Source organism: Medicago sativa, chromosome 5 (assembly GCF_051527215.1).
Source record: "Medicago sativa cultivar Bolivia chromosome 5, Bolivia_mono, whole genome shotgun sequence".
Lineage (NCBI taxonomy): Eukaryota > Viridiplantae > Streptophyta > Magnoliopsida > Fabales > Fabaceae > Medicago > Medicago sativa.
This window is the reverse complement of record NC_140753.1, coordinates 21,584,488-21,606,903: the sequence shown is the minus strand read 5'-3', so window position 1 is coordinate 21,606,903 and position 22,416 is coordinate 21,584,488. Positions and strand designations below refer to the sequence as shown.

At 31.0% G+C, this 22,416-nt stretch overlaps 1 protein-coding gene and 1 pseudogene across 3 annotated transcripts; both read left to right on the top strand.

Annotated features, from left to right (window-relative positions):
• The first annotated feature begins 7,119 nt into the window (after positions 1 to 7,119).
• AOAT2 (alanine-2-oxoglutarate aminotransferase 2) lies at positions 7,120 to 14,751 on the top strand. 2 transcript variants are annotated; one of them, XM_085714396.1, is made up of 14 exons: positions 7,120 to 7,185; positions 8,323 to 8,469; positions 9,036 to 9,101; positions 9,275 to 9,392; positions 10,616 to 10,697; positions 10,825 to 10,912; positions 10,999 to 11,157; positions 11,273 to 11,446; positions 11,534 to 11,665; positions 12,516 to 12,581; positions 12,688 to 12,752; positions 13,143 to 13,234; positions 13,348 to 13,504; positions 14,417 to 14,751. In XM_085714396.1, the coding sequence occupies exons 2-14, from the start codon at positions 8,353 to 8,355 to the stop codon at positions 14,544 to 14,546; spliced, it is 1,446 nt and encodes a 481-aa protein (XP_085570522.1). In that variant the 5' UTR covers positions 7,120 to 7,185; positions 8,323 to 8,352; the 3' UTR covers positions 14,547 to 14,751. The 2 variants fall into 2 exon arrangements, with proteins under 2 accessions (XP_085570522.1, XP_085570523.1); XM_085714397.1 differs by lacking the exon at positions 7,120 to 7,185 and having other exon boundaries at positions 8,321 to 8,469; positions 9,275 to 9,492.
• A 2,578-nt stretch (positions 14,752 to 17,329) lies between these two features.
• LOC146920988 (cyclin-dependent protein kinase inhibitor SMR6 pseudogene) lies at positions 17,330 to 18,255 on the top strand (annotated as a pseudogene). Its single transcript, XR_015011958.1, has one exon. The product of XR_015011958.1 is annotated as a cyclin-dependent protein kinase inhibitor SMR6 pseudogene (transcript).
• The last annotated feature ends 4,161 nt before the right edge of the window (positions 18,256 to 22,416 follow it).

Below are 22,416 nucleotides of genomic sequence, written 5' to 3'. Positions count from 1 at the left end.
AATTTGATATTTGATATGTTAGTTGATGAATTTAGGGTTAAATATGTTTTTTCTCCCTGTAAATATGTCAACTTTTCATTTTAGTTTTTCTAAAAAAATTCTTCATATTTTAGACCCCAAAAGATTTATATTTTCACTTTTGATCCCTCCTTTAAAGTAAACTCATATGTAGAATTCATATTTTTTAATAAAAATTTGCTGGAAAATTTATAATATCATAAGAATATCTCCCAAAAAAATTAGAACTTTATAACAAAACATGAATTTTTATATTTTTGGCAGTTAAAAATTCATATTTATTTATGTTTTGTTAAAAAATTCTAATTTTTTGGGAGACATTTTTACAATATTCTACACATTTCAGTACAATTTCATTAAAAAAATATATAAATTAACTTAAAAATAGGGATCAAAAGTAATGATTGAAAATTCTATAGGGACTAAAAGTTGAAGGAAACATTTAGAGGACTAAAACGAAAAAGTTGGTATATTTATAGGGACCAAAAACACATCTAACCCATGAATTTAAGGTGCTTTGTAAAATTAGGGATTTGATTAATTAATAAATATAAATGACATAAGTAGATATTTTAAATTAATATTTAAGTTTTTTAACTTAAAATATTAAATGTCAAAATGAGAGAGAGAAAAATAAGTATACACTATATTTAAGTTTTTTAACTTGATGTTTTTAACCTTCGTTATCAAGGGTATGATAGTGTAAGTAATATGAAAAGAGAGTGAAATGTTTTACGGACGCAGTTTATGAAAGATTATCCTTATACATATTATTATGTCCACTATTTTGTTCATCAATTGCAACTTGCATTGGCTAGTGCATCAAGAGAAGTCAAACCAATTCATAAGTTTTTTTAGAAGTTGATTTCTAATATTATAAATTAGATATTTGTTGAAGATTGTAACTGGTAAAGGCACAAATCAGATTGTTACTTTGAGATGAGTTGGGGATACTCGTTGGGGATCACAATTCAATACGTGTTGTATTTTAAAAAAAAAAAAAATTCAAAGAAATGAACATACTATACTACACGTAGGGATGCTGATGATATTTCTTACAATTACTTGAAGCCACTAGATTTTATATTGATCTTGCATTTGATTAAGAAATTATGATGATAACATATGTGTTTTGGCAAGCCTTACAACTCCAACCTCAACATGTGGTTAATCTTATGTTTTTGTTCGTGCTACAAAAACTCTTACTCAAGAATTGAGAGAAGATGGTTTGGATATTTTTTTTTTTTTTTTTTAACGAATGTGACATATTTTTGTGTTAGACATGATATTGAGATTCTTCATCTTGATGATTTTCATTCAATACCAAAATTTAGAAACTCTCACCTCGAAGAGAATCAAGTCACAATAGAGATTAGAGTGAAGCCCTTGATAATGGTCCCTCACAGTTTTCTGAGGACAAATTGAGTCCTTGATAAAAAAAGTATTACTCAAATTAATCCCCTAACATTTTCATACCACAGACAAATCAGTCATTCTGTTACAATGAATCAACGACTATTTTATCTCCATTATAAAATGTCAAGGACTAAATTGAGTTTAATATTTGTCAAGGTCTGAATTGGCCTGTCAAAAAATTGTAAGAGACCAAACTAGTAACACAATATCAATCATACATATCTTCGGTATCAATCAACCACAAGCAATTGTTAGCATGGTTGAAGTTATACAAATACAAACAAACCATATGCAAATCATCCTCAAGATTGAAGTTGTTTTTTAAGGTTCGTAAAGATTAATGTCAAGTTTTCAACCTTAACAATCGCAATATTAAATTACTAATTAACTACAGTCAGATATACTTGATATTTAGTGCTATGATTCAAACAATAATGATCATAAAATATTTAACGTTAATCCCTCAAAAAAAAATATTTAAAGTTAATCTTAAGTTATTTCGATCACTTCAACTACTTAATTAGGGGTTAACTAATAACTATCCTTAGTTAGCACCAAAATACAAAAAGAAAGTATCGAAATCCAAAACCTAAGCAAGCCATGAGTTGATTCACGCACGGTGGTTCAAATTAATTTTTTTAATTCGTTGTTCGATCTCTGTCATTCACTCTTGTCTCTGCTAGATAAATCACAATTTTAGGGTTCATTTGGTTCAAAAGTTTTGAAAGGAAAGGAGAGAGTATTTTAATTTTTGTGTTTGGTTCAAATCTCTTCTTAACATTACTTTTTGTTTTTTTTTTCTTTCTAAATTGGAGTTTTTTCGGATGAGAGAATGTTTTTATTACATTGATAAAACTACCATTAATTTTAGGGTTCATTTCGTTCGGATGTCTTGGAAGGAAAGGAGAGAGTATTTTAATTTTAGTGTTTGGTTCAAATCCCTCCCTAACACTACTTTTTGTTTTCTTTTAAATTGAAGTTTTTCCGGATGAGAGAATATTTTTATTACATTGATAAAACTACCATTAATTTTATGTTAAAATCCAAATTATCCTTTTTTTTAAATTTTAAAGTTTAAGTTATTTATCTTGCATCACTTTCCAGTTTTTCATTTTGTTTAGTCTTGAATCTATTTTTTTTTTTATTTCATTAATCTGTTATGCATGCGTGTGTATTATGTTGGGTGTTTTAACATAACTTTTATACACTAGTGTTAGAGAGTTGCATATTATGGAGTATCATATATTAATTTTTTACGTAAAAAAACTATATAGTTGAAAATAAAAGAATGATTACGTTGGAAAATAAATTACTTTTTCTTTTTCTTTTTAAATGGCACTCGTTGTTTTTCTTATCACCTTCTTTTATCACATATTTAGTTAATTGTAAAGGTAAAATAGTAAATTAATTTTCAAATCACTCATTTTCCTTTGTGTGCCAAACATATTTTAGATTAAAATCTCGCTCTCCTTTTAAAAAAAAATTATCTCCTTTTTTATTTTGAATCAAAGATATATTTAATTAAAAAATCCTATTAAGTCCCTTCCCCTTTCCTCTAACATTCTCATCCGTTGAACCAAACATACTCATATACTTGTTCATAGTTTGGGAACACCGGGAACGCACAAGGATTTAAACAATTGATCAACAAGCTAATGATCATTGTTGCAAATCACAAGTATAATACAACAAATTAATGATCAAGATCAATTGCAAATCACAAGTTTAATACAACAATTAATGATCAAGATCAATAAGAAACCAACACATCCTCATCTAAACTCTTAAGGCATTGAATATGTGGATAATCTTTTTTAATCTCATTCATTTAGTTCATTCAACCACTAACACTCACATTTCCAATAATATACTTTTATGTATGGGGTATGAGTCTGATCCCACGTCACTATACTTACACCATTGTTTCAAACCAACAAAATTGTTAAAAAGACATTCAACACACCAATCTATTACACTTGGATCTACTTTTGCTCCTCCATTCGACCAAGTTACAACTTTGAATCACTTGACGAAGGAAGTTATAAGAACTAAAACCATATTTGATTTAATCATAAAATAATTATTCATACTATACTCTACTGAATTTCTTTTAACGAGAGTGTGCATAACTCTTGGCCATCTTTTGTCGACACGACCCTTGTGAAATAAGGGGTGGTTATTGTGACCTAGAAGGTGAGGAATTTGATTATGGTGCTGGTTTTATGAGAGGATGCGAAATAATAGAGTGAGTTTCTTTTTCTTTCTTTTTGGTGAATGAATGGATTGAGTTTCATTGGGAGAGAAAATGATGTCAATGAAGGGTGCAAATATCATAAACTCTTAAAACGGGCGTTTTGCATTTATGGTATAAGGCCCAAAAATTTATTTGTACATTTTAGAAGCATTTTTTTTTACTAACATTTTTTTTTTGGTACACAACTTTTATAAGCATTTAACCATACAAACTCATCCATTATTTAAATAAAATATGGTCCCAAAACATAAAAAATAAAAATAATTCTAGGGCTAATATTTTGTAAAAATTATAATTATATAAGACATCACAACAATTTCTAGTAACTATATTAGTAAAAAAACAATTTCTAGTAACTAATTAATAATATATATTCATATTCATTCATGTATACTCGGGGATACATGTGTGTTTGGTTCAGCTTTGGATAGAATTGATTCTGCCAGAATTGATTATGGTAGAATTGATTCTAACATAATTGATTTTGAGAGAATTGATTTATGTTTGGATACAATAATGTAGAATTGATTTACTAAACTAAATGTTGTTTGGATAGTTTTGATCAAAATTCCTTTTGAATGTATAATTACTAAAATGGACATAGCTAAATACAAATAAATGGACATAGTTAAATGTGTATGTTGATCAATACTAAATGTAGATATATTATTTAATTTAATAAATAATTTTTTATATATTAATTTAAAAAATAATAAATATGATCATTAAACCACTAGTTAAATAATGGCTAGAAAAAAAATCACAAGAAAATTAGCGTTCATGCTACTGGACTACGACTCGTTTTATTCAACACGGCTGCCCAACAAAAATTATAGACGCATCAAAAATTTATGTTGGGCAATACATAATTTGTGAAAGGCAAAAGAAGGAAATAAGAAATGATGAAGGACAATGTTGGAAAGTAATGAGCTCTAATAACCAAAGTATAAAATTAAATGTAGAATTGATTCTACCAAACTCAAAAACTAGGATTCCTAGCTTCAAAGAAAATTACTTTTGGACAACAGAATTGCTTCTGAAAAGCTAAAACAAACATGTGTGAAATTGCTTTTTTTTCACTTTTGAGGATGTAGAAGTGCTTCTAGACTAACAAGAAGCTAAACCAAACAAGCACGATCTCCCTTTTTAATCCAAGAGTCTCCTTGGTGGCCTTCTCTCACTCCCTCAACATCTTTATTCTAATGGAGTGGCACCATGGGTTTTAAAGATACAACTGAAGTTTCTACAGAAATAAGAAAAGTTCAACGGCACTTATGATTTATCTACATTTGTTCCTAATATAAGAAATTTTTAATAAAAATGCATAGACTAAGAAAAAGTAGTTATGGGATTAAATTTGTCAAAAATATACACTACCTTTTTAAAATCTATCTTTCAATTGTTAAGAGAGAGAACAATAACTTGAATCTTAAAAATAGCCTTATAAAAAGAGACTACAAATCTTTTTAAAAGAGTCTTATAAGGATAGAGGAAGTATTAAAGTGCCAAAAAAATTATGCAATAATCGTTTATCTATCGAGATTTGTCAAACGAACATTATCTATCGAGATAATATTGTTGTGTGAGGAATCTATCGAGATAATCAATTGTTGACATTAAAATGTTTTTTGTATTTTATTTTATGAGTAGGTTCGGGAAAATCAATTATCAAAAACTTGTGATTTTTTTCTAAAAAAAATTATGCAATAATAATTTATCCATCGAGTCACATTTCATGTTTTTCACTCAAAAAAAAAAAAATTCCCTTAAAAAAAATTGTTGACGTTAAGTTGACTTCTTTTCTTCATTTTATGAGTAGGTTCAAGAAAATCGATTATCATAATCTCAACGTCTTAAGTATCACATCGAGTTTTACTATACACTTCTTTTGTCTTATTTTAATTGTTTTTGTAGGGTTGTTTGTGGTTCTTATATAAATGATTAGTTGAGTTAATTTCTATGTTGAAATTAGTATCATTTACTAAATTATCATTATTAATTGTAGTTAGTGGTGTAATTATGTGGAGTGAAATTTAATAAATTAAGGTATATTAGGGGAAACAAATAATAAATTTCGCAATGATATTCTAAAGCGGCAATCATTTTGAGACAGAGAAAAAAAATGTTAAAGCGACAATTAAAATAAGATTAATGCTTTTATAAGAGCATAACCCAAAAGACTAATATACTAGATTAGGTGGATGAGTCTCATGCCTCAAATATACCATATTGACCTTTATTATCTAGTCAATGTGATACATATAACATTATCACCCTTTTTTTTTTGAGGGAACATTATCATCCTTCTAAGAGTTGATATCCACAGCAACATCATTCACACATTAATATGCAATGATGTAAGAGTTGATATCCACAGCAACATCATTCACACATTAATATGCAATGATGCATCTTAATCCAACCTATATATTTCGTGACCAAAATTCAACAAGAGTACTATTTAATACTCCCTCCGGTCCTTGGATCAACAAAAGTTAATGTATCTGGTTAAAAAATTGGACCAGATACGTAAACTTTTGTTGACCCAAATTTTTCTTATAAATAGGACCGTAGGAAGTATGACTTAAACTCATGAGAAGGATCCAATCTAAATTACTAATCCATTAAATTAAGTGAAACAGTCTTGTTAAACATACTTTAATAACCATATTGAACTTTATTATGAGTCATAATACCTACACTTAAAACTAAACAATTTTTTAACATTATCTTTTTAATTTGTTTGCCATTAATACATTGATTTTACAAGGAAAGAATGTGACATATATAAAGTCCCCCACCAACACACAAAAATAAGGCAAGAACAAAGAGAATACTGAAATAAAATTCTCTAATACCACATCTAAAACACACAACCAAACAAATGTCAATAATTGATAAACTTAAAAATCAAATTCAAATTCTTCTAAACGATTAATCTTTTAATATAATTCATTAATCATTTGAATTCAATTGCAAATTATCTTTAATTTTACAAGGAAAGAATGTGACATATAAAGTTCATCTTTTTACAAAAATTAGGCAAGAACAAAGGAGAGAAGACTGAAAGAAAATTCTCCAAATACCATATCTAAAACATACAACAAAACAAACAAACATGAACCACTCCACCAAAAGAAAATGACACATCTCCAATGTGTCAAAACACAATCAAAGAAAGACTCAACACCAATGCCTTGTTATCTATTGACAATACCCTTTAAGCCTAAAGCTAGGCCACAAAATCAATCACAAGCATTATCCCTTCCCTTGCAAAAATTCAATAATCCTTTTGAACCCTTTTTTTCAGTGGCTATGATTCTGCTATTGTTTTCATCAACTGCCACTGCCACATAAATAAATAATTATACTTTTTGCTACAGACAAAAATAACACTCACTCTTATGTAAGTTATGTTGTCACACTTGTATAACATAACATTGTGAAACTACACTTGTTGTTTATCACTCGGTGCTTCTTCTATCAATCAATCTAAGGTAACGTTTCTTAACTTTGACTGATCCATATAACATGATGAAATGACCCACTTGAAATTTATAGCTAAAAATTGTATCTTTTGACTTTTGTTTTAATTGGGTTTGTGTTATTTTGAGGATTCTTGTTTTCCGTTTTTGGTTTTGTATGATGTGTTTTCTTCATGAATTTGGAATCTATGTCATGATTTGATTGTGGTTTTCTCAGTTTTATGATGTATTGTGTATTGTTTGTTCACTGCCTTTTTCGGTTTCTTTGCAACTGTTTATTTTTTCTATACTTTGTGTTGTCATTTTCTTTAGTATTGAGCTATGAAAAACATACATAGACACAACATCGATACGTGGACTGTAGTAAGTTGAGAAAATGGAAATAATTGAATATAATCACGTGTGTCAGTGTCCTGCCGGTGTCTGATAACTGTTGAACAACGAACAAAGGTTCAATCTGAAGTGTCGGCTGTGCATAGGTTTTGAGTTGGGGGAGCACATATTCGTGTGGTCACATGCTTTTGCATTTATACTGGTCTTTGATTCTGTTATCTTTGTCATAAAAGTTTATTTTTGTTATCTCTATTTTCATGCAAATTTGTTGATGATGCATTTGTAATTGTACCATCATGTGGCATATGCTGTGTTGCTTAAAGTACTTAAGAGTCCATGGTATGTTATGATCTATGATAAAGTTAGCTCTCCATCCTCTCTTTCCAAATCTTATCCGTTGGATTAATCTAACAGTTGAGATTTTGCTGGAGAGACATAAGGGTCGAAGAAGACCATGTTGTGTATGATTGTTGGACTATGACTTCTATGCGTCTAGCATGTTAGTCCATAGTTTTAAATTGCGGTCTGCAGCTGCAATATAATGGTTTTAGAGGTCTCTGCAACATGCACAATTTAAAGCATGTGTCAGTCTTAACTTCTATAGTTAGCTTGAATTCTGTTATTGAAAAATCAGTAAGATTGCAGTGGTATCCCTAAGTTAATTTAAAATATTTAACGTGTAGTAGTGTAAGGTAGTTTTATGATGCTTTATTGCAGTGTTAGATCTTACTAGACGGTTTTCATTTAGTCTTTTTCCTCTTTGAATTATTTTGGTTGGCATTTAATTTGTTAATAATTTGTTTTGTTTTCTTTTAGTGACATCTGCAAGAAATCTTTTGCTTCACAATGCCACCAAAGCCCTTAGACTATGAGTCGATTAATGAAAACGTGAAGAAGGCTCAGTATGCTGTCAGAGGTGAATTATACCTTCGAGCTACCGAGCTTCAGAAGGAGGGCAAAAAGGTATAGTCAAATTTCTTTTCTGGATTATATAAAGATATATCTGCTTAACTTGCACTTATAGGTTGGTTGAAGGATTAAATCTGACCTTATCATTGAAATCCTTTCATTGAATGTGTATTATATTTTCTATACAATCTATAATGTAAACTGAAGACTGTTATTGCCAACTATTCATAGTTTCTCATGCATTTTTGGCGTGATCCACAAGTGTGACCCTGTTGAACAAGTTATAGACTTTAGCATTGCCACCATGGTAATGGTAGTATGTTACACTTTGGGAAAGTTGTATAGCTAATTTTTACGTGGAAAAATCTTCATCAGTGCACATATCAGTTTTTGCCATACTCTCCAGCTGCTTGAAATTTAACGAGTTTATATCTATATTCTTGTCGACTTGTATATCCCAAGATTTGATTGCTTAAAAGGCTGAATATATGTTTATGTAACTATAGTCTTATTGTGTATGCTATTAGTCTACCTCTTCTCATAGTTAAGTTGCTCAAAAGAGTTATACTTATATTCATGTCCATTTTCTGTTAAAATAACTTGTTTTCAAATATTGGCAGATTATATTCACTAATGTTGGAAACCCACATGCTTTGGGACAGAAACCACTGACCTTCCCTCGCCAGGTTCAGCACAACTACCATATTTCTACTTTTACTAATTGCCCCTTGTAATTTTTGTAATATGATCTGCTAAACATACTCCACATTTAATTAAATTGTTAGAGTTTAAAGTATTTTATTTGTTGATTATTCTAATGTGGTTCCTGAAGCTAACCTATAGAATTTTTCCTGGACAGGTTGTTGCTTTGTGCCAGGCTCCATTCCTACTTGATGATCCTAACGTTGGACTGCTATTCCCAGCTGATGCAATTGCAAGAGCTAAGCAGTATCTCTCATTCACATCTGGTGGTTTAGGTATTCATACCATATGTCAATTCATGGTTTAGGTATTCATACCATATGTCAATTCATTGTTATATCATTGTTAATCTCTCATTCACATCTGGTGGTTTAGGTATTCATACCATATGTCAATTCATTGTTATATAATGTGGTAAAGTTAGAAATTATGTGTATTGAACACTAGTGCTGTGTATATTCTCTTGCTGAAAAAGTTTCTGAAAAATTTGGACAATTTTCATTAATTGAGTAATCCGGTCAAAGTTTTGTATCTTTCAGTATGAATTTTATATTATTGATGCAAATGCAGACTATGACCATACATTTTGAGGTACCTTTAATATCTGCGAGTTTTCCATTCAATCATCCTTTGTTTTTCTTTCCTAAGGATTTTTAATCGATTGTAAGTTAACCCTAAAAAACTTGCTTCATGAAGATGGTTGGGAATAGTTTATGTCACGAGAACCAACTATACCAAAATCTTAAGGACTTGTTTTCTTCTCGTGTTTTATGTTTCCATTTTCACTGATAAAATAAACATTAGAGAAGACATTATGGAAGTTTTTGACCATACATTTTGAAAATAGATTGAATATTTTGTCAAAATTATGAAAAATGTCGTAACATTGTTTGCAATGTTTTCAAGAATGCATGCTCTCTAGTTGCCTTACATTTTCTCTCTATTACAATTAAAAAGGAACATCCATAACCAAATGTCTTACTAGGAAAACACGTACAAAGTAAAAAATTGAACATGCTGTTAGAAAGTAAACGGTTCCTAAGTTGTTAGCTGTTCATAAGGGACCTTTGGCTTTGGAGCAGGAGAAGATACATAGGTCAATTCCACATTGTGTTCAAAGTCTCATTTTTATTAGAATGGTGGCGAAAAGGTTGACCTTTTGGTCATAGAGGCTTTTATGTTGTAATCCAACTATTTCTAAAGCTGGTTCAATTAGTAATAGAATCATGAATGATTTTTATATGTAACAGTTTAGTTGAGCATGTTTTCATGTATAATTAGTTGTAGTCCACTTGCAATCTATCACATAGAAATATACATGGAATTGAAGACTTAATTTCAGATACAGCAACAGCACAAGCAGATGAAAACCTCTTCCATTGCCTCTCATGGACCTTTCAGATCTAGGATTTCTTTTGCGTCTAAGTCTGAAAAACCATATTAATTACTTTACACAATGAATCTCTAGTAATGTGCAGCAACTAATGCTATATTGTAGGTGCTTATAGTGATTCTCGAGGCACTCCGGCAGTGAGGAAGGAAGTGGCAGAGTTTATACAGAGGCGTGATGGTTATCCGAGGTATTTGTTTATGCTCCATATTCACAATGTTTTCTACTCTGCCTTGCAAAAACATCTTATAAATGGCCTTAAGTTTAGTTTCCAATTTGTTAGGAACATGAATAATTACTTCTTCCTCTGTTTGTAGTGATCCAGAGTTCATCTATCTTACTGACGGTGCGAGCAAGGCTGTGATGCAGATATTAAATACTATCATCAGAGGCGAAGGAGATGGGGTAATATAGTCTATTTCTTCCGGTACTTAATTTTCTGTGGTCAAATTGCTCTTTCAAATAATTTTCCAACAATTTTTTATTGCCAGATTATGGTTCCAGTCCCACAATACCCACTTTACTCTGCAACAATTGCTCTTCTTGGGGGTACTCTTGTTCCATACTACCTTGAAGAGACAGCAAATTGGGGTCTTGATACTAATGAACTTCGAAAATCAGTTAGAGAGGCTCGCTATAAAGGATTAACTGTATGTGTTTTTTCTTTACAAATGTTAAATTCCACTCTATTTCTACATAGAACTTACAAAAACTAATGCCTTTGAAGAATATGACATTATTTTTTATAAATTGAAATTTTTTCAGGTTAAAGCAATGGTGATCATAAATCCTGGAAACCCTACTGGTCAATGCCTTAGTGAAGAGAATTTAAGAGAGGTTTTGCAATTTTGTTATGAAGAAAATTTAGTCTTGCTTGGAGATGAGGTTTACCAGACGAATATATATCAGGATGAGCGACCCTTCATTAGTGCCAAAAAGGTATACTTTGCTTCATTAGTTTCTTTTTTGACGTTTTGACTCAGTTATTAACTTGAGATAATACTGTAATTTTCTTTGCACAAAAAGGTTTTGATGGATATGGGGCCACCTTTAAGCAAGGAAGTCCAGCTTGTTTCTTTTCACTCGGTGTCAAAAGGGTATTTTGGTGAATGTGGACAACGTGGTGGATATTTTGAAATGACCAACATTCCTCCAGAGGTTTGTCTCCTTCATAATCTGTGTTAATGAATTTTCTTGCCGAGTGTCAAGCTGATATTTCTTATAACATTTAGAAAGTATAGATTTTTCATGGATTAACTATTCATAAAGTGTAAGCTGTCATGTGAAAGCACATGAACGATTTTATATTTAACACGTTCTCTCATGCAAAATCCCTACGGAGCTTGAAACATGGATAATGCACAAGTCCACCCTACCTTGTACTGAAATTTAAGTTAATTTTAGAAAAATGAGAGCAAGCAAGGATCAAACTCTAGACTATACGGTCATAACATCTCACAAGTTTAAGCTGTTGCGTGAAATGTTGAAAGCATGTGTATGATTTTATGTTTAACAAGCTTTATTGTGGCTAATTCCTGTTGAGTTTTTCTTATATCATTGAGAAGCTCATGTCACGGCATGAAGTGGTAGATAAACTGTCGAACATTAAAGGAATAATACAAGATGTAATCAATAGGAAGACACAATTTCATGTAATGCCCCCATTTTTTTTTTTTAAATTGGGAAACAGAGAAATTATTATTAATTAAAATGAAACCAATGATCGTTTTACAACCGACTCTGAAGGAATTTGAACTCCATCCCTTGAGGTTCAAAGTTTAACTCTTTCCACTGAGCTGAGACATCATGAAACAGTACATGGCGCATGTAATTTAACGAACTGAATATTTTTGCTGTGGTAAAATAGCTTTTTGCACTCATTGACTGTTGTCTAGATATATAGGACCATCTGAGTTAACATGCAAGTGTTTAACACATTGTCTGACCTTCAATTTTTGTTGTAGCTACACTGCTGATGTATTTCTTTTATCCTCATTTTCTTTTGCAGACAGTTGATGAGATCTATAAAGTTGCATCAATATCACTTAGTCCAAATGTTCCAGCACAAATATTTGTGAGTTAGCACTTATGTTTTTCTGTCGGATAGTTTATTGTGACTTGTTCTCTTTTTCCCTATCTCCTTTTCCTCACCCTTTCCCGTTTTTACCTATGTTCTACAGATGGGACTAATGATCAATCCACCCAAACCTGGAGATATTTCTTACGACCAATTTGTTAGGGAGAGGTAATCATCTTAAAGACTAATTTGCTAAATGTCAAAATCAAAAAATTTCGTTTGGTTAACTTCCATTTTCTGTAGGGTTGTATTCAAACATTAGAAATCTATGAAACACTGGCACATACTCCGAACACAATACCGACACGGGCACATGTTTAACTTGTAATTATTTAAGAAAATAAAAGTGATTGAATGTAACCACATGTGTGAGTATTGTGTTAGTGTCCGATACTGACATATGGCAGACACCAGATGCACATTTGATTTGAAGTGTCGATGATACATAGTTAGAAATCAACATTTCTCTCATACAACTTTCCAAATGTCTGATCTAAGTCATAAAAAGAAGGCTCTTTAGGTAGTAGAAAATTGACAATTCTCTTTAATAATATGCAGCAAAGGAATACTTGAATCACTAAGAAGAAGAGCAAGGATCATGACTGATGGATTCAACAGCTGCAGGAATGTTGTTTGCAATTTCACAGAAGGTATAAATAAATGACGGTGTTCGAAACACATTCCATATATTCTCATGTTACAGCAACATTATTGGACTGTTTTGGCCTGGTAAACCATTATTGATCCATTGAGTTTTGTTCAGGTGCCATGTATTCATTCCCTCAAATAAAACTGCCACCAAAAGCTTTAGAGACTGCTAAACAGGCTGGAAAAGCTGCAGATGTTTACTACTGTCTCAAGCTTTTGGAAGCCACTGGCATATCCACTGTTCCTGGCTCAGGATTTGGACAGAAAGAAGGGTACACGCTCATCCCCTTTATTTTCTTCTTTTATCCCTTTTTCTATGCCATTTTTAGGCTAAATCAGAATTATTTTTCCACCATTCTAAGGGTCTGTTTGGATTGACTTATTTGAGCTTATCTACTGTCATAAGCACTCTTGAGATTGTTTGAAAAAACTTACAAAAACAGCTTATGGCATGTCCATTAGCTGATTTCAGCTTATTTTCATAAGCTCTCCAGGAGAGTTCCATAAGCTAGCATATGAAAATAACTTATAGCTTATATAAAAATAATCTAACTTTATTTTATCTTTTGCTATAGAAATAGGCTTATACATTAGCACTTATATCATAAGTGGTTATGCTATAAGCGCTTAATCAAGTTGTTTATCCAAATATGACCTAATACTTCACAAGTAAATATTTCGGAAAACTATTTCTTCTTTTATTTCCTATTTTTCATTTTAATTGTAAAACTGCTCATTACTCTCACCTTGCCTCTGTTTTAAAAGACTTGTACTGAAAACAATGAACAACTTTGCAATTAAAGGTAAAAGTAGCAAGAAATGTAAACCGAAAATGTCTTCTGAAGCCTTGATATATTTCACAAGTAAACCTTTCGAAAAACGATCTTTGCTTTTAATTGTAAAACTGCTCATTATTTTCACTTTGTTCTCTGTTCTAAAAGATTTGTACTGAAAGTTTTCTGCTTTTCCTACACTTTTAACTGTAAAACTACTCATTGTTTTCACTCTGTTCTCTTTTTTAAAAGATTTATACTGAAAACAGTGAAAACATTGTATAACTTTGCAATTAAAAGCAAATATAAGAAATGTAAACAGAAAACGTCATCTCAGACCAATCAGACCGTACGTTCTATTGGTTTTCTTTTTCTAGTTTCTTACGCTTCTTTGTGCTAAACTTTGTGTAGGGTTTTCCATTTGAGGACAACTATATTACCAGCTGAGGAAGAAATGCCTGCTATTATGGATAGTTTCAAAAAGTTCAATGATGATTTCATGGAACAATATGACGACCACAGAGGTTATTCAAGGTTGTAATGAAATCGTCCGAAAAGTTCAATCGATCCCATCAAAAAACATACCCTCCTTAAACCTTAGTTTTTTTTCCTTCTCTATATATCACTGACAATCTTCTATGTATATTTAATCTCTATTGCGCCTGTATTATTATATGTTGTGCCATGATGGCAAACAATCATCTTGAATATAATAATCATCTCTTCTTTTCCTGTCAAAAAATAAATTTATGTCTTATGTCCTGTGTTTTACAAATATGGTTTATGATCGAACATTATTGTGTAATTTGATCCATGTAGCTGACTCCACTTAGTGGGATAAGGCTTTGTTGTTGTCGTCCTCCTCCTGTGTTTTACAAGTCCTAAGAAAAGTGTCAACCTTATTATTTGGGAGATGACGAAGTTTTTTTTTTTAAACAGAATATCTTTTTAGGACTATTTTTCACATGAACACTGATATTTTGACATCAGAATACCCATATTGTGTAAGGACATTGTACAAAAATACGCCAAAAATAGAGCCGTGCTATTAGAACACAGTTTTTACATCTCCCCCAGTGACACCGTGCATCATCCGTGGTTCCCAGCAATCAAATCAGTCTGTGCACGCAAGGGATGGCGGAAAATCTTCAAAAATTGTAACTGGCTGTATTTTATACGGTGTTGAAGTGAAAATCTGTTCTCCAATGTTCCAATATCTTTTCCCAGAAAACAAGTGGTGGTATAATTTGAAGACAGTATAAAATATGGTGTCCAACAACTTTTCTCATGTCAAAAATACCTTTCCTGTTTTCACATACATTTTATTTGAATTTCTAACCAATTAAAATTTGAATTGGATGAAGAAATATGAAGCTAAAAGGAGAATGGTGACATCATTGAGTACCAAACAAAATAATACCTGTAAATAATCTTAATTTTTTTAACCATTTGAAATTGTTTCCATCCTTTTCTTTCTATATACAAAATTTAGCTAGTGTCATAGATGTTGTAACCACTGTTTAAAAAAACATATGGCTAGTGAAACACATGATACAAATTAATTTAAACTCATAATTGCTTCAAAGCTTTATTTGATCACATATTATTTTTTCTAGGAGAGAACAACAAATATAGTAATGTAGGTAAGCTTTGTCCTTTTGCTTCCCTGCACTAAATTGGCCACTGATAATTTCAAGCAATAAACAAATGACCCATAATTGCTTCCAGAAGTTGCAAAGCTACATTGTAATTTACTTTTTGTTTCTTTTAAATTTATATGATCCTTTCATTTTCTTATTTCAAATTTGTGAGGTTATTTAAAGTTTGGGATAAAAAAGACCTTCTTTTTCCAAGTTGTAAAGCTACGGGAACCCAATATGTAAAGTTATTAAAATGGAATATGGAATATAGAACATTTTCCTTTAAAGTATGTACAAAAAAAGTTACTTTTTTTGAAACCCTACAGATGTTGATGTTTGTTTTTACGCCATATATTCATATATATTCTTATCCTTTCTGTTTTTTTAGTATTTACATAAAATTCATTAGTTTGTTTATCCTTTTGCAAAAGAAAAAAAAATAATGAGAATGCCTAAGCTAGAATAGTATATTTTTACCATGGAATTGTTTTAATATGTTGTAGTGGTGCACCCAAATATTTTAGATAAAATTTAGTGGAAAATGTGAAGTGTTTTTTCTTTGTTTTTCTAAATAGTCTAATATTATAACTCACACACACTAAAAGTACTTTCAAATTTTTGTACCCTAAGATATGAAATTAATGTCTGGGGATTTTTTACCCTATGAAACATAGTTATGGGACAACTATATTTGAAATGAGACATGTAGTCTAGATTGGGTGGTCTTATGTCCTGGTCTATGGTCAGCTACTGTCACGGCACCAACATCTCACTCTTTCTTCATTCATCTGCTGCTTCTTTTGTCTCTCACTGCTCTATTCAATACTCTCCACCACCCTTACGTCACAACCTAACCTTCTTCAGGTTTCTCTCTCCAATTTTTATTTTTTTTTATTACATGACCGTTCAATAGTTACGACATAATACTTTACGGATTCATTTTCCACCCTATGAATTTTTTGGACGTTCTATTTAGTTCGGATTATAGAATTCAAACGACATAAACACCTCATAAAAACCTTAAAAACACGTTGAAATATTTCGGATTTTAGAATCCGAATAAGGCGTTCGAGAAACTCATATGGTGGAAAATGTAATTTCCATTCTTTTAACATTTTTTATATTCAGTTCCTTATAAACATAAAATAGTATAGATCTAATATTTATCTCACCATTTTCTTTTACAATTTTTGGAAAGAGATCTAACATTTAAAAAAATTAAAATTAAAATGTCAAAACACTATAGCTTGCTTTTCATATTCTCTCTATCACAAGTGTTTGCTAATTGAGTCTTCTATCTCTTTGTTAACAATTTAAAATGAATACAAATTTTAGAAACTAAAAAATAGAAAATCTTTCTAGAAAGTAAACAAACCCCAAGTTTCTTATGGAGCAAGCAAGTCATGAATCTCTTCTTATATTTTAGTTTGATCTATACTAATTTATACAACACAAGCTTTGAAGTATTAAATTACAGCATGAGCATTTTTTTTTTTAGGGTGGATTTAAAAGGTAATGTCACAAATATATCATTTTGTTATCATCACATTTCTTCCATACAATTGTAGCAACTGCATGTGCTTTTATTCCTGAAAGTAATTTCCATTTCTATATCTAAAAAAACACTACAATCATTTTTACACGCTCACCAAATTCCCTATATATAAAAAAGTCCTCAAACTCTTTCAACCTACTTTCCTTCTGTCCCCTCACTTTTCTACAAACTTCTCAAACAAGCTCTTTTCCACTTAACCTAAACCATACTTCTTTTTTCCTTAAGTTCTTTCTAAGTGCAAAAAACTTCTCCAATTCCTCTCTTTATTCTTTCTTCTCCTCACTACTTTTCACTTTCCCACCAGTTTCATTTTATTCCTCAAGAAAAAAGCAAAACCATAGTCTTTATTCCCTCATACACAACACTTTTTTTGTGGTTAAATATGGGGTTATTATCTGACAATTCACAGGTGGAAGGAGGGTTAGAAAATTCAGAGAAAAATAGAAAATGGGTGATCAATTTAAGAACACCATTGAATTTGAAGCCGATACATACAATCCCTTTGGAGAAAAGTAAGCAAGAGGAAAGTGACATGGAGGAAGAGTGTTCAACAACACCAAGAGGGGAAGGATCAAGGATTCCAACAACTTTGATATGTCCACCAGCTCCGAGGAAACGAAAAGCTTCTTTGAAATGGAATTATCGCGGTAAAGCAAGAGAGTTTTTCACTCCACCTGAGTTAGAAACTGTGTTCATACGCCATGTTGAAAGGGCTATAGCTAATTGATCATAGAGATGGAAAAATATAACTATGTATCTCAACTTTAGTTAGTTAAATTTTTCTTTTATATTTCTTAGTGTTAGCTAGTCATGAAGTATTGCAAGTGCAGAGTGGTCTTGTTGTCACGATCCACTAAGATTCAGACACAACTCGGCCAAAAAAATAGTGCTAGCTAGCTAGAATATTTGGTTAAGTTATGTAACTTTTTCTTCTTTTTTTAGCGATTTCTATGTTTTAGTTGTTTCCTCTTTTACTCTAGCTAGAGCTTAATTGGGTAGTTAAGAGATTATGTTGTTTTTGTATAAAGAAATAAAAATGACATCTTTACCATGCATGTTTGATCTTTTTTTTAGTTGTATTTCTTTTGATTTTGTGTCTCTAAACATGAAGAGATTCTTTCTGCTGAAGAAACATGATGTCAAATAATTGAACTTGTCTAGTGCATGGTTATGATCTGCTTCATTTGATATGGTAATTGAATCTTGTACTCATTGTTGATTTATTCAAATGTACAAAAATGGAATAGTACTTTAGTTGTAGCTTGCTGTGTCTATAATCTATGCATGTGTGTCACTATCCATGATCATAGGGGCAGGAATCTTAAGTCCTAGGTAAAAATGCCAAAGCAATTTTTTTTATCTTAACATTCTCGTTTCCAACTGAAAGGGGTCTTGATAATTCAGAATTTGATTTAGAAGTATGTAAAATCTTACCAAAATTTATTTGAGTCAGGATTCAAATAAAAAATAAATCAAGGCAACTATAAGCACATATTAATGTGAATGAATTTCAAAAATGAAAAAGCAGGGGACAAATTATTTTGTTTGCAAATGGGGTAGGTAGATGCTTGCATGGATATGCTTCTTATCTTTGATTGGTTGAGACCAAAGACCAATTGGACAGTCATGTTTCCACAGACCCAATTAACTCAATTCAAAGTCTGTTGTCATCTTCTATTTTTAGAGTTCAGGGTCTCACTACATGGTACCCCACATCTAAATTAAATAGCCTTTTTCATCAGCATTTAGTGCACCACCAACAACCTATCTAGTCTAAAAGTCTACACAATTTTTTTCTTACTAGTATACACAAACAAAAAAATATATGTAATTTTTTAGGAAATTCTAATTTTCTTAATTGTTCAGCTTTTTATAATTGTTTTATGCAAGTTATTTTCCCTAATAGAGAAGACTAAACAAATTTAAAGGAAAGTGAATTTTCATACGTTAAGATATCACTTCATCCGGTCATATTTATAAGAGAAATTTGAGTAATAAAATATGATGTATCTAGATTGAATTTGAATCAGATACATCAACTTTTATTAACCTAATTTTCTCTTATAAATAGGAACGAATGAAGGATTCGAAAAGAACATGAATAAATATGTATACATGTAATGTAAGTGACCCCTCCACTTGCCTAATACTCATGCTTAGAGTGGGAAGGTTCCCTCTAAATTCTTTTGTGACGTAGTTGCTCATAGAGTCATGTGGTAAAGAGACAAAGCATGTGATGAAGTTTAGAATCCTATGCTAGTTGAATGGCTCTAATTTTTGCACTTCTTCTAACTTTGAAGCTCAATAATTGAATTGACACATTTTAACATTAGCTAGCATACTAATTAAATTGAAGTCATCGTTATCTTATCTTGTGCAGGTACTATCATCATATTATAATAATTAAATAATATATTAATATACTTTATAGTACTACTAGACATAGCAAAACTACAAATATATTTCATTTGATTGAGAATGTAGCAAGAAAAGGCAAAACAAATGTTATCAATAGTGGTCAGGGGGAATTGATCTGGTGTTTGTGAATCATATAAACAATATGATTCTAGGGATTGGAGCCAGTAATTGAGGGAATGACATTCGAACACGTCTAAAAGAATATTGATTTGTACGGAGTATAAAGAAAAGAGGAAGAGAGTGCAGTGTTTGCTTTGGCTTGCAGTGATTAGTGGATTAGATTAATTTTATTTTACTGATCCTTAATTTGGGGTTTGGATCCTCTCCATTGAAAATTTTCTCAAGTTTTCTCCATTGAAAATCTCTACCATTAAAACCCACTAACCACTTTTTTTTATAATTTAACACTCACTTTCTCATTATTAGAGACCACATGGAGATTGGCAAAGTTGTTTGGTAGTATACACACACGATATATTAAATTATTAATTGGGAAATGTATGCTAAGATAAGGAATATTCCTGCTAATTACTAGTAATAGTAATCGGATATAAAATGTTTGAAAATTGTTTGAAATTCTCATGATATTGTTCGTCCATAGGACTAAAATGATAACTAATTAATTACGTGGTAAGAGTTTCATATTGAATATATAAAGATGTTTAATGTGTTACATGTATCATGTAGCTCTCCCACCTAATGAGGGTTATCTTTATGTTGGGTTATAGCTCACCATCAAATGTTGATGATAGATGGGTGAAGTTGTCCATGAGAAAATGACTACTACTGAGTCAGTGTCGATGTGAAATTTGTCACGGACGCAGCTCTCATCCCACATTGAATAAAAATGATCATTATAGTACTTAAGTTATGTGGTTCTCCCCCACGATTGGCTAGTCTATGGGTTAAACTATTCTCATGTGTTTAAATTCTAACAATCCTTTTTTTTTTTTTGAGGGAAAATCCTAACAATCCTAACATGTTGAATCAACCAAAAAAATAAAGAAAAATAAATATTAGTGTCTCAGAATTCAAACATATATTTGATCTTGTTTTTTTGTTAAATCAACACCGATCAAATCATTGTTTCAACCGTAAGAATTTAGAGACTACTAATTTGACTTTAAAATGGCGACACTAGTCATCATTGAAGTTTAAGTGATATTTAAGCATCGGTCTACCGTATGCTAAATTGGACACTTCCCCAACTTAACAATTTTCAATTAACTGTAAGTGAAACAAATTATAAATTGGAAGCATTGTGACGCAGTATTGACTTCTGAATCAGTTGAATCCCTGTTTAGGGCTAAGGTATTGTTCAGAGCATAACTTCCATTGTCTCTACACTCTCTACATAGCATGTGTTATTGCTTTCTGTGTATACTGCACACTGCCAATGGCCTGATCTTAGACTACCGACGATTGAAAGTGGAATTTATAAAAAGTTGTAAGCAATTACATGCTAGGACGGATAAGAAAAAGAGTAAAATCAAAAAGAAGTATGAATTTATGCATAATGCATATGCATGTTAACTAAATAAATTATGCATACTCAAGTTAAACTTGCATATCTACATTAACCAGAATTGACATATGATAGCATATAAAATTGTATCAAATTGCATTAAATATCAAATTGAATGATACAAACTAAATAAATTTAAAAATGTGCAAATTGCACTCACCTCCCCTGAAGTTTTATTAAAAGACACTCACACCCCCTCTAGTTTGGAAAAAACATTAACCTCACTTAATTATTTCATGATTGAGGCACTTTCCCCCTTTAGACACCAACCTCTGTTACTTTGCGGCACAAACTGCAAACCAACAATCTTTTTCTTCATCTTCATTTAGAATTTATGAACACCAAGCCAATTTCAATAATTTTTTTATCTGAACTGATTTTGATTGAGTATTTCTCAAAATTTTGAATATATATAACTATGTGTTCCTATCCCCAATGGAATTATGAATCTGTACTGATTCTAAAAAATTCTAAATAATGGATTTTGTATAATAATGTTGTTAATGATGTTCCAATTGTGTGTCAATCGCTGCAATTCACCATCACCTTTTTTCATACTCTCAATTCCTTCCGCTGCTTCGTTTGTTACAACTGACAACAATACATTGGCCACATCTTTCAATGAATCACGTAACAATCACTGACCGTGAATGAAGATGAAGGAAAAGGTTGTTGGTTTGCACCATCAAAAGTAACAGACATTAGTGTTCAGGGGAAAGTGTTTCAATCATGAATAATTAAGGGAGGTTAATGTTTTTTCTAAACTAGAGGGGGTGTGAGTGTCTTTTAATAAAACTTTAGGGGAGGTGAGTGCAAGCATAATTCAATTAGTCTATTAACTCATTAGTCTATTTACAGATATCTCATGTTATTTATTTAAAGACGTTAATATAATTTATTTATTATGTAATTATAACCTTTTTTTAATCATTGCAAGTTTTTTTGTTTGGGGTGAGTCCCATGTAAATTCAAAAACTATTGTTTTTAAGTCATTATTGACATATATTTAAATGAAAAATAATATTTGTATAATAATTTTGTGACAACTTTTGAAATCATACTATATATAGTTTTAGTTTTCAGGTCAATACCTACATTTCTTTGTGGATTTTAAGTTGTCCTATAGGTTGTCCAAAAAATAGTTGTTCAAATAACATATCTTATTTAAATAGATTAACGAATAAATATACTAATGAGATTATGTTGCAATTTCTTTTTCTTTAAATAAGCTAATCGATCATACTTGACTTTTGAGAAAGTCAGACTCAAACAT